The 12747-nt window shown below is 39.2% G+C and overlaps 2 protein-coding genes across 7 annotated transcripts in view; one reads left to right on the top strand and one right to left on the bottom strand.

Moving 5' to 3' along the window:
* wars2 (tryptophanyl tRNA synthetase 2, mitochondrial) overlaps window positions 1-6536 on the top strand; it is a 60227-nt gene extending 53691 nt beyond the window's left edge. For both annotated transcript variants that reach the window (XM_063050685.1, XM_063050688.1), the window contains 2 exons: window positions 1431-1549; window positions 4882-6536. In XM_063050685.1, coding sequence (XP_062906755.1) covers window positions 1431-1549; window positions 4882-5330 — 568 coding nt within the window. In that variant the 3' untranslated portion in view covers window positions 5331-6536. The remainder of the gene's footprint in view (window positions 1-1430; window positions 1550-4881) is intronic.
* Window positions 1-12747, bottom strand: part of LOC134347983 (uncharacterized) — a 98951-nt gene that overhangs the window by 77809 nt on the left and 8395 nt on the right. For 3 of the 5 annotated variants that reach the window (XM_063050690.1, XM_063050691.1, XM_063050689.1), the window contains one exon: window positions 6534-6651. In XM_063050690.1, coding sequence (XP_062906760.1) covers window positions 6534-6651 — 118 coding nt within the window. Of the gene's footprint in view, window positions 1-4773; window positions 4876-6533; window positions 6652-12747 lie in introns of those variants that run through there. The other 2 variants (XR_010018312.1, XR_010018311.1) reach the window with 2 other exon arrangements.

Genomic DNA, 12747 nt, shown 5'->3' with positions numbered 1-12747 from the left:
GTGCTGCAACTTTAACAGCATCAGATCTTTTTGGGAATTTAGACTCCATCCAAAATGGGCACAGATCTTGGAGAGTGCCTGAACCATCAGGCCAGATATGTGCTGGCACTTGTAGCTGTGAGACTGTTTGTGGGGAGGACAAGAATTGGTAGTTTCTGAATTAATATTTTGCATCCTCCTTGTGCAGGTTCTCTGCTCCCTTTTACAAACCCAGAATAGGAACCCAATCCTCACCCCACCACATCATCAGCCCCATACTTTTTTTCTGGTAAGGAATTCATGGCTGGTAGTTTACCCTTTCCCTAACATACTCGACCATTGCCCTCACAAGCCAGTTTTGTACAAGGAAGTGATTAAGGTAAAGCACCCCATCAGCATCAGTGTAAGTAAAACCAAGAGCTGTCAGTCACTAATGTTCAATTATTCCATATAACTTTTTGAGACTTGAAACATAACCCAGGCTAACATATCAGCGTAATATTGAGTATCACACTGGTAAAAGTCGTCTTTTATATGAAATGTTAAAGCAAGATTCATCAGCCCATTAGGTGGAAGTGGAATGTGCTCTTGTAATTAAGAAGGGCAGGGGAATTCTGCCCAGTCTCAAAGACAATATACACTCAGTGGCCACTTTATTCGATACACCTGTAAACCTGCTTGTTCACAATCATGTGGCAGCAACTCGATGCATAAAAGTATGCAGACATGGTCAAGAGGCTCAGCTATTGTTCAGAACAAACATCAGAATGGGGGAAGAAATGTGATCCAAGAGACTTTGACTGTGCAATGCTTGTTGGTGCTTGACAGTGGTTTGATTATATCAGAAACTGCTGATCTGCTGGGATTTTCACTTACAGCAGTCTCTAGGAGTTTACAGAGTGCAAAAAACAAAAAAAAATCCAGTGAGTGGCAGTTCTGTGTGCTAAAATGTCTTGTTAATGAGAGACATCGGAGGAGAATGGCAGACTGGTTCAAGTTGACAGTAAAATGTCAGTAACTCAAATAACCACCTGTTATAACAGTAGTGTTCAGAAGAGCATCTCTGAATGCACAACGCATCGAACTTGAAGTGGATGGGCCATAGCAGCAGAAGGTCACAAGCATACACTTAAAGACCACTTTATTAGGTACAGGGGGCACCTAATAAAGTGGCCATTGAGTGTATATCACTTGACCGGCATTATTAAAATGTTTCTGGTTGTTATAATACTTTAACTTGTGATTCCTTCATATCTGTAAATGTCTGCCGCATTTTTCTCCACGACAAATGACCACATTTCAAAACTTTTGATGAGATCTAAATTGCCCTGGATGTAAGGATGTGTTTCAGGTACAGTTATTTATGGTCCCTTGCAGAAATGTCTTTTTAAATTGTGCTCTTGTCATTTTTAGTCAAATCTAAGCGGTGCTTTTTTTTTGTTTCCTGTAAGGTCAACCCACGTACCTGTTGGAGAGGATCAATTGCAACACCTAGAATTGACACAGGATTTAGCCCGAATCTTCAATAACCAATATGGCTGCTTTTTCCCTATACCAAAAGCTATTCTAAGTAAGTAAAAAAAATCTACTACCACTTAATGGTTCTTTTTTGCACATCCCATATATTTCCTAGATGGCTACAGAAAGCTGAACAAGAAGTAAAGAGACCAATGCCCAGCTAAAGGAATATCTTGAATTTTTATGGTGCTTGAGGGTGTACCAAAGTACTGCTTGTCTTTTCTGACACATATCTGAAATGGTCATTGCTGTAATGTATAAAATACAGCAAGAAATTTTACAACAGCAAGGTCCTAGAAGTAATAATGTTGTAATGACTGCATAATCTGGTTTAATAATGTTGATTGAGAGATAAATACTACCTTGGACCCAAAATATAACTCCCATGTTCTTCAAAATAATGTTACAGGGTTGCTTACAGTCATCTGAAAAGGCAGGTAAACCTTCAGTTTGACGTCTCAGCAGATTTTGAGAAGCTATTAAGCAAGTGAGATGAAAGGTTATAAGGAAAAAAGAATTTAGGGGAATGACTTTTGAGGGCAGATAGTCAAGTTTATTGCCATTTAACTATATACATGTATATAACATATATAAGGCTATAATGTGTATGAAAATGCGATGACATTTCTCCAAACCAGGGTGTGAAGCACAGTAGTACACGTAACACACGATAACTTATGGAGCTAAGGATAAAATCTACAGATGAATCACACATAAATAACAAAATAAAGTGTATTAATCTTAAATATTGTAAGGTGCAAAACAGATTAGCCGGCAACACTTCAAATATGATGGGGCAGGGAGTTCAGAAACCTGATAGCTTGGAGGAAGAAATTATTTCTCATCCTGACTCTTCTTGTTTTTATACATTGTAGTCTCCAGCCTGATGATAGAAAGTCAAAGAGGATGCTGGATGAATGGGTGGGATACCTAATAATTCCTAGGGCCCTGCATATGCAGTGCTCCTGATAAATGTTTCCGATGGATGGTAGGGAGGCCCCCTATGATCCTCTCAGCTATTCACACAGTTCTTTGTAGGGACTTCTGGCCCAAATATTGACTGCTACCATACAGATGGAGATGCAGCTTGCCAGATGTTGGTAGAACCACTCATTATGAAATAGATAGAGGTAGAAACTGGAGAAATGGTGTTTCAGAATGAGAAGGAAGAGTGAAGTTAGAGCTTGGTAGCTCAGTAGCTAAGTAGCTATTGGAGGTAAGGAAGGCCACTATGCCTGTGAAGTGTAGGACCAGATAGAATCAGTGAAAGGATCCTTGAGAAAGCAACTATTTGAAGAGTGTTGAAAGGGTGAATAAAGTTTTCAGGAGCATTATGGAGCTGAACTAGGAATGTAAGTAAAACATAGGAATGCAAATAGGCCTGCTGAGCAATTAGATATGGTTATAGTTCAGGACCAGCTGCTGGGGGAACTGAGCAGATCAAACAACATCTGAGGAGAGAAAGGAGCAGTTGGTGTTTTGGGTTCAGATGCTGCATCAGGCTGAGAGAGAGTGAAGGGGAGATAGACAATAGACAAGAGGTACAGGAGTAGGCCATTCAGCCCTTCGAGCCAGCACCGCCATTCACTGTGATCATGGCTGATCATCCACAATCAGTACCCTTTTCCTGCCTTCTCCCCATATCCCTTCACTCCGCTATCTTTAAGAGCTCTATCTAACTCTTTCTTGAAAGAATCCAGAGAATTGGCCTCCACTGCCTTCTGAGGCAGAGCATTCCACAGAACCACAACCCTCTGTGTGAAAAAGTTTTTCTTCAACTCTGTTCTAAATTGTCTACCCCTTATTCTTAAACTGTGGCCTCTGGTTCTGGACTCCCCCCAACATCGGGAACATGTTTCCTGCCTCTAGTGTGTCCAATCCCTTAATCTTATATGTTTCAATCAGATCCCCTATGCTGCATCCTTCTAAATTCCAGTGTATACAACCCCAGTCGCTCCAATCTTTCAACATATGACAGTCCTGCCATCCTGAGAATTAACCTCGTGAACCTACGCTGCACTCCCTCAATAGCTAGAATGTCCTTTCTCAAATTTGACCAAAACTGTACACAATACTCGAGGTGTGGTCTCACCAGGGCTCTGTACAACTGCGAAGGACCTCTTTGCTCCTATACTCAATTCTCCTCGTTATGAAGACCAACATGCCATTAGCTTTCTTCACTGCCTGCTGTACCTGCATGCTTACTTTCAGTGACTGATGAACAAGGACACCTAGATCTCGTTGTACTTCCCCTTTTCCTAACTTGACACCATTCAGATATTAATCTGCCTTCCTGTTCTTACCACCAAAGTGGATAACCTCACATTTATCCACATTAAACTGCATCTGCCCACTCACCCAACCTGTCCAAGTCACCCTGCATTCTCATAACATCCTCCTCACATTTCACACTGCCGCCCAGCTTTGTGTCATCTGCAAATTTGCTAATGTTACTTTTAATCCCTTCATCTAAATCATCAATGTATATTGTAAATAGCTGCAAGGATGAGTGAGAAGCCAGACGATTGGGAGACTTTTAAGAAACAACAGAAGATAACTAAAAAGGCAATACGGGGGGGAAAGATGGTCAGTGTAAATTGGTGAGATGGGAGATTCTGAATTCCAGCTTCCTCCTCATTCGCAAGTCAGCTAGTCCATCTTTTGTCCATCCTATTGCAAGGATGAGACCAAACACAATCTAGAGAACAGCACCTTGTATTCTGCCAGGATGGTTTACAGCCTACAGCACAATCATTGAATTCTTCAATTTTAGGTAGCCTGCTGTTGGTTCTGTTCCTTTATTTCTCTTCCTAATGCACCCTTGTCCTCTCACACACTCACCTCTTTCCAAACCCCTATCCCCTTTCTCCCTTCCTGCCTCTTCTTCCAAAATCTGGTACCATTTCCCCTTCAATCCCTGCTTGCCTGGATTAACTTACTGCGTACCCCTTCCTCTCATGTCTATATAGTAGCTATCTCCCCTTCGCACTCTCGGTCCTGATTCAGGATCTTAACCCAAAACGTCAAATATCCCTTTGCCTCAATAGGTGTTGCCTCGCTGGCTGAGTTTCTGCAGCAACTGCAGTCTCTTGTGTCGCTGCTTTGGCTTCAGCTCAAGTCAGGATGGTACAAGCTAGTGAGATTGAACACTCTTTATTCAGTCCAAGTAAGGATTCAGAAAGAGCTAGAACCATTCCAGATCATGAAATTTCCAATGGGAAGTGTAACATATTCATTCTATGTTTTTATCTAATATTTGGCTCTGGTGTTACCTGCGTTGGACTGCGTTTGTACAACATTTAGGTTCAGTATTGAATATTACCTTATTGTTTCATTTTGCTTCCAAAATAACTATTTTCCCTTTATTCCTTCCTTTTCCTGCAGGTGAAGCCAAAAAAATTAAATCACTGAGAAATCCGGCCACAAAGATGTCAAAGTCAGACTCTCAAAAGTTAGCGACGGTGTACATCAATGATTCAGCAGAGGACATATTATTGAAGTTTCGCAAAGCAGTTACAGACTTCACCTCTGAAGTGACATATGACCCTGAAACACGGCCAGGAGTATCAAATCTGATAGCAGTGCACACAGCAGTGACTGGAAAGACGATTGAGGAGGTTGTGCAAGATAGCAAAGGATTGGACACTGCACGCTACAAATATGTGGTAGCTGAGGCAGTCATTGAGAAATTTGCACCAATTAAGAATGAAATTGAAAGACTTAGAACAGAGCAAGGTTTCCTGGAACAGGTTTTGTATCGTGGAGCTGAAAAGGCGAAAGAGCTGGCTCACCCGTTTTACCAAGAAATCCAAAAGCTGGTTGGCTTTAGCTAACCATTTTTAAATTGTGAACTATGATAGCATTGTTGCAAATTTTATTGAACTAAGCGTTTGGTAGAAGATGTACTTTATGGGTGCTGAGTGCTTATTTAAGGTACATCATTCAAACATTCCTTTTGTTCTCTTCTAAACCTTTTGGTCTCTACCTTTAACTGTTCTCGACAAGAGATCATCAACCTGAAATTGTTTTTTTTCTCCACAGACACTTCCTGATAACCTGCTGAGAATCTCCTGTATTGTCTGTATATATTGTATTAAATTTCAAAATGTGTTCAGATTAACACTAAATGACTATAATACACTTTATTCTAAACTATACATTAGAAAACAGACCAATGAAAAGCTCATTAGTTTAAGGGAAGAGGTGTTCAAGGTTGACCTAACACTCCGGAAAAAACAACATTTTTTTAACATGCCCTTCAAAGTCAAATTGGATTCAAATTATTTTCCAAAGCAAACAAGATGTATGAAACCAAACAGTGTTATCTAGCATATTTTTCATTGAGAATTCAAATCTGTAACATGCATTGCCATCTGTTTTCCTAAGGCAAAAAGAAAATGGTTTTATTTTGATTGGATTTGATCCCGAGTTAAAGAGGAAAATTTTCACACCTAGCTCCCATACTAATATCCCTGAGCACTTGTGTTAACGTATAGCACAGTAAGTGTTCTCATGGTTTTGCCATGACTTCACAATGGAACCTCGTGCAGAGGGAAGAAACTTGAAGGAGGATATGTGAGAATCCTGTTTCGCACATTTCAGCTAACTAAAGACAAAAAGAGGTCAAGAAGCACTGCTCTCAGAAAATGAACCAAAAATATATGAGAAGAAAACCGGATTAAAATTTGTGCTCTGTCAATTAAATGGGTAAAAGTTGCTACTAAACATGCCTGTGAGTGTTTCAAAATAGAATCAATCTTTGTTAGTGAAAACCTGAAGAATTAAATGCACATCTGAATATCTATGATATATACGGAACTGTCTTGTAAGGACACAAATGGTCTTGTTTCTCTGTTGATTGAAATGAGACCACGAGGAGTACAGCATTGCTCGTGGTTATATTTACATAAATATTGCAAACAGTCTGATGAAACGGAAAAAGGTAAATCAAAGAATTGTGAATTTGATGTAAATCGGTCATCTAGATATAAAGAAAGCAAATCTAATAATGATTGTAAAATATACTTTCTACTTACTGATCTCCCCGGCATATAGTACTGACATGTGCCTCTCTGTCAATCCTGGGTGCTATCTGCCATATCTTCAAAGACCCATTCTTGATGGAGAGGTCTCGATGATATCTTGGAGTCAAATCTGCAGTGTGTAATGGAGAGACAGTTTAGTTCAATCTGACATTGTCTCACCCAGTGTTCAAAACTGAACCCTAATCAATACCTGTCCTTACAATTAAGATCAGCTTGATCAGTAAACACCAGGCCTGAAGCTTATTAATCCTGGGTTCTCTTACTACTCAGATATGTTGATGCTGGTATATGATTTCCCTTGCATAAACATGGCTTTGAGCAATGAGTACATCTACCTAATCTAATAATTTTGATACAAATACCAATCATGTTATGATGTAAAGATTTGTGTTTTATTGATGGGTAAATCTCAAATAAGAAACGTTAGTGCCTTAAACTTGGACTATATAAAATATTCCCATTACTTACAGCACATAATGTGTATGTGTATTCAATTAGGCTCTGAAATAAACTAAATTACGCATGAAGACAAACAGGCTCAATCTGACATACATAAAGTAACTTTTGTATAGTTCTGCAGAAGAGACATTGGTTATATTTTTCTGTATATTAAACAGTGTCTCCCAATCACTTTCCCTGTTGTTTGAGAAATTTGTACCTACTAGTGATTTAATGTGTTCTGTTTTGGAGCAAGGTGGAATAGCTACCAATATTGTCTATTTCTGCCAAATTCTCCATGTTTAATAATTTCCTTAACTTCAACCCATCTTACTAGTGGATTCGAGTCAAGAAAGCCACCAACAGACCAATGGTTAATTACAGAATGTAATTTTTCAGTATCAGTCAAATTGGAAATACAAGAATTTGGATAGGGTCTATATCACTATATACTGTAACTTATGCGACGCATGATTGAACAGCTCACATAGTAAACATTTTATTATATTAGTAATTGAATCTATAAGAAAATCTACCTCTCTTGAAATGCTGCCAAGGTTATTGCATGTCTGTCACGGTCACGACTGTTAATTCCTCTTATTCTCCTAATTCCCTTTTCCCTGTGTTCTCCTGGGCTCCTTGATTGTGGTACCTGATCCTCATCTAAACCTGCAGCATAAAATCCCTGGCTTTGCATCCACTCATTGCCAGACCGTTGCTTCAACCAGTGCGGTAATTCACGTTCCTGGCCGCTTAGAATTGTGTATTCCAAGTTTTACTTCAGTACCGAGGTTTACCTGTGTAACTCTGTCTCTCCGTGTCAAGATAAATATTGCCTGCCGTTTGTCTTTCCATTTGCTGCTCCGTGTCAAGAAAAGTATTGCCTGCCATTTGCCTTTCCATTTAACACTCTGTGTCAAGATGAGTGTTCCCTGTCGCCTGTCTCCTGTTTGCTGTTCAACTCCAGCAACGGCCGGTGTCAAAAAAAGTATTGCCTACCGTTTGCCTTTCCATTTAATGCTCCTGTGTCAAGAAAAGTGTTGTCTGCCGCTTGTCTCCTGTTTGCCGTTCAGCTCCAGCAACGCCCGGTGTCAAGAAAAGTATTGCCTGCCTCCTGCTCTTCCGTTGACCCGCGCTGGTTGCCTGTGTTAACCCTGTTTCTCGGCTGCTTAGAATTGTGTATTCTATGTTCTGTTTCCGCTCTGTTTGCCTGTGTTAACTCTCTCTCTCCATGTTAACGGGAGCATGGCATGCCGCCTGCCCTTCTCCCCCAGCCACGCTCATTCCCTTGTCCGCATCCCTGCTCTGCCTTGTCCCGCCATCCGGCTACACTCTCCGCTGGCTCAGTGGTTAAACGCCACGTTCTCACCATAGCGACCCGGGTTCAATCCCTGGTCCAGCCTCGCTCACTCCTTGGCTTTCCTCTGCCCAATCCTCACTCCCCGGCCTTCCCTGCAACCATTAATAAACACTCTTCTGATTACGCTACCTCTGTATCAGTGTCCTGCGTCTGGGTTCACCTGTTCGGCGCGTCAATGTCATATTATTAAATCCCAGTAGTGTATTTCAACCAGACTGCTAATCCACAAATCATGAAAATAGCTGGGATAAACCAAGGTAGAACATACAGGGTTAATGGTAATGGAAGGACAAACCAAGATAGAACATACAGGGTTAATGGTAAGGCACTGAGGAGTGCAGTGGAACAGAGGATCTGGGAATACAGATACAAAATTCCCTAAAAGTGGCGTCACAGGTAGGTAGGGTCGTAAAGAGAGCTTTTGGTACATTGGCTTTTATTAATCAAAGTATTGAGTATAAGAGCTGGAATGTTATGATGAGGTTGTATAAGGCATTGGTGAGGCCGAATCTGGAGTATTGTGTTCAGTTTTGGTCACCAAATTACAGGAAGGATATAAATAAGGTTGAAAGAGTGCAGAGAAGGTTTACAAGGATGTTGCCGGGACTTGAGAAACTCAATTACAGAGAAAGGTTCAATAGGTTAGGACTTTTTTCCCTGGAGCGTAGAAGAATGAGGGGAGATTTGATAGAGGTATATAAAATTATGATGGGTATAAGATAGAGTGAATGCAAGCAGGCTTTTCCCACTGAGGCAAGGGGAGAAAAAAACCAGAGGACATGGGTTATGGGTGAGGGGGGGAAAGTTTAAAGGGAACATTTATAGGGGGCTTCTTCACACAGAGTGGTGGGAGTATGGAATGAGCTGCCAGATGAGGTGGTAAATGCGGGTTCTTTTTTAACATTTAAGAATAAATTGGACAGATACATGGATGGGAGGTGTATGGAGGGATATGGTCCGTGTGCAGTTCAGTGGGACTAGGCAGAAAATGGTTCGGCACAGCCAAGAAGGGCCAAAAGGCCTGTTTCTGTGCTGCAGTTTCTATGGTTTCTATAATGAATACAAAAATATTTTTTTTAAAAAAACTGGTGATTTCTCAGTGAACCAGCAAAATTATTTGAGAAAAATACCTCCCACTCTATTCATTAGACTCATCCAGCTTCATCAGGCACAACCCTCTGTGCCATCAAGGACATCTTTAAGAGGCAGTGCCTTGAGAAGGCAGCATCCGTCGCTAAGAGACTAATCATAATGAGTAGCTTCTTCCCCTCCAACAGCAGGTTTCTGAAAAGTCTATGAGCTCATGAACACAGTCTCATGATTGCTTATTTTTTGCATGATAATTAACTTATGTAATTTATGGTTAAGATGTATAATTGTATTGCTTCTGCCTCCAAAGCCATTCTGTGCCCTATAAGTCAGTAATAATAATTCTAATGAGAAATTACTTGCTTGTTTTTAGGGATTAAACAAGTATATCAGTACATATACATATCACTTCAAATGATCCAAGTGAAATTGCTGCAATTTTCCCACTTAAAAGTAAGTGCAAATGCAACCACTAATCCAGAAACCACATCTGAGTGTACATCTGGACAGATTGTACCATGTAAAATCTTTTCCATGAATCATCTCTTGTTTGTGGAGCTTGAGCCCACGTGTGAAAACGTTATTTGTACTACAGGCACATGGTACATGCTGGCTTTCATTTCAATGCAGTATTTTATGATAATTTACTATTTTAAGCATTTAAAGGCTGAAGTGTTTTACTAATTGCATGATATTTTAATCTGCCTTCTACTGTCACTGTTGAGCTTATGAACTGCTGTATGAACCCATTCCCTGATCTTCATTGAAACAAGGTGAGATTGGAGAATCCCAACCACAACTTTTATCACACTTTGGCAGTTTGACTTCTCCAGATCATTTAAATTTTGGTTGTTATCAGCATATCAACATGTTTATTGTTCGGACTTACTTCTTTAAGCTATTTGCAGATATCAAAGTCTAATTTCTTGCACTTGCTTACAGGGCCGTGCCATGTTAGTGATTGGAGAAGTTTGTGAGCTGTCCCCTATTTGTGGCGTGCCATAACTACACATTTACTCAGTCACTGTTCTTTTTTTCTATCAGAAGAAACAAAGCCATCTGGAGATCAGTTATCTTTTGTGTGCTCAACAATGCAATCATTAATTTTTATTACTTCGCCTGTAATTAATCTGACTAGTGCAACACATGGTACAGTTGTATACCAATAAATGAATTGGAGCAGAGCTCTTTAACAGTAAAAATTTTGGTGGGCAAGAAATGAAATTTCACATCCTCTACCATGGTGAAACCCAATAATTTATTAGAAAGAAGTCGCTCCAAACATAATTAGCCAAAATGCTCAAGTAACAGTAATTAAGATAGTTTGATATTTGTATTTTAATATTTTCAACGTACCAACTGATGTAATAACACCTTAACTAATTGAATTGTCATAGTCCTGGCTTTGTTTCCTGGAAGTAACTTTCCAACTGGTTCCATTCTTTTTTAATTTATTATTTTCTGTTTATTAATTTGCCCTGTTGGTTATCATTTGGGAAGTTCATATGGACATGCAATGCAAAACACAATAGAGTCACCAATGTGCATTCATCCTCAGTGCACCTGACACTTAAGTGCGTAAGGTCCAACAGAAGGTCTTGGACAATATCCTACTGTGGCTAAGCACCTGTGCCCCAGAGCTCGGCACTTGCCACGCCACGTTTTTCCATTACACAACCATGATTATGGCGTCTACTCAACAACATGGAAAATGTTTGCCATTTCTCAAGGGTGCCCCAATCTTCTATTGCAATTACAGTGGGGGATTGAAAGAACCCCTGCAGAAATTCCAGATGTGCAATTCTTGGCCAAACTAAGCATTTATAGAAAACTTTTTAAATACACACAGAGTTACTTGGTCTTTCTGCAAAAAAAACTAGTTAGCCTTTTCATATAACGGACTGTTGTTCCTCTAACTTTAAAAAAAGGCTTGGCTTTTTGGTTCTTGTATGAAAGAACAGAAGATTATAATCTGTAAAATAAGATTTAATAAGAGCTGTTTTCTTGTGCACACTACAGCTGCTGCTTATTTTACATTGTAGTTTGCTTGAACACAAAATAAGATTTTTGAAAAAAACTTTAAAATTTAGAAGATACATCAGTGACATGGAGGCTAACACAATCACAAAGCCTCTATATAAGTGAAAAGCTGTCTTCAACATCATTTCAACCTCATTTACCAAAGTAATCAGAATATTCTATTGGATCACCCCAGCAAATACACTCAGTTAGTTGTTAAATTGTACCTTTGAGGCAACACTTCCCCAAAGTTAGAACAATATACTTCAATTTTGATGTAGTAATACACCAATTTATTTTAATGTTTTTAATAATTGTGAACTTGAGAAAAATAATATTATTTCAGCAAGTATATACAGCAGGGGAGATATTCAGATTGCTGCCAAAAGCGTGATTCAATCTGCATCTGGAACTGTCTAATTCAATTTCCCTCCCATATTCTTGTATATTCTTCCTTTGTAAGTATTTAACCTATTTCCTTTTAAATTGTGATATTTGCTGCCTCTAAGGTTATTTATAGTAAAGCATACATACGCTAATAGTCCATTATGTAAAACAATTCTTGGAGCTTCTACATTTTTTTTTCTGGTGATAGCCCAGGGTGTCTGTTCCTTTGCTAATATTCTGCCACTCTACAAATAGTCACATTGTTTGCCCTCTCAAAACTTCACAGTTTAAGACAGCACCATTTTCATTACTGGGTACCCACACACACAATAAGAGGAGGGTGGGGATGATTTTTTTTTTACAATTATTACCTTCCTTTCCTAGTATTCCAATGAATATTCAAAAAGTTACATGTTTCCAGGATCTTTCCTATATATAATGAGATTCTCAGAAAAAGGCAAACATCTTTTATATTCATTCTTTATGTAAATACCCCACTGTAGTATTTGTTCCCTTAAAGGTTCATCTGTCAACACTCATACTTTTAGATTCTGTGCTCAAAAGATTCTTATTCAATTTGCTTTCATAAAACTTGCAAATAACAAGCCATCTTCATGCTCTGAGTCTTTATAAAAAATGCTAAGTTTGTGAGGAAAACCTGTATAAACTGGCAATGTGATCTATAAACAGAACATATTAGAAATATAAAGCAGGGAGAAGCAGTCTAATAAAGCGAACACAGCTAAAAATACAATAACCTATCTGGGTACTCCAGGAATTTATCCTTGAAAATCTGTTGATTGCTATTTGCATTAATCACATAGAGAAAGGAATGGAATGCAAGGTTTCCAAGTTTGCTGATGATAGGAAAATAGGTGGAAGGCAATGTGATGATGGTATTGTGATCCTACA

This window comes from Mobula hypostoma, chromosome 6 (genome assembly GCF_963921235.1).
Source record: "Mobula hypostoma chromosome 6, sMobHyp1.1, whole genome shotgun sequence".
Taxonomy (NCBI): domain Eukaryota; kingdom Metazoa; phylum Chordata; class Chondrichthyes; order Myliobatiformes; family Myliobatidae; genus Mobula; species Mobula hypostoma.
Note: the sequence above shows the minus strand (reverse complement) of the source record. Positions and strands in the feature narration are given on the sequence as shown.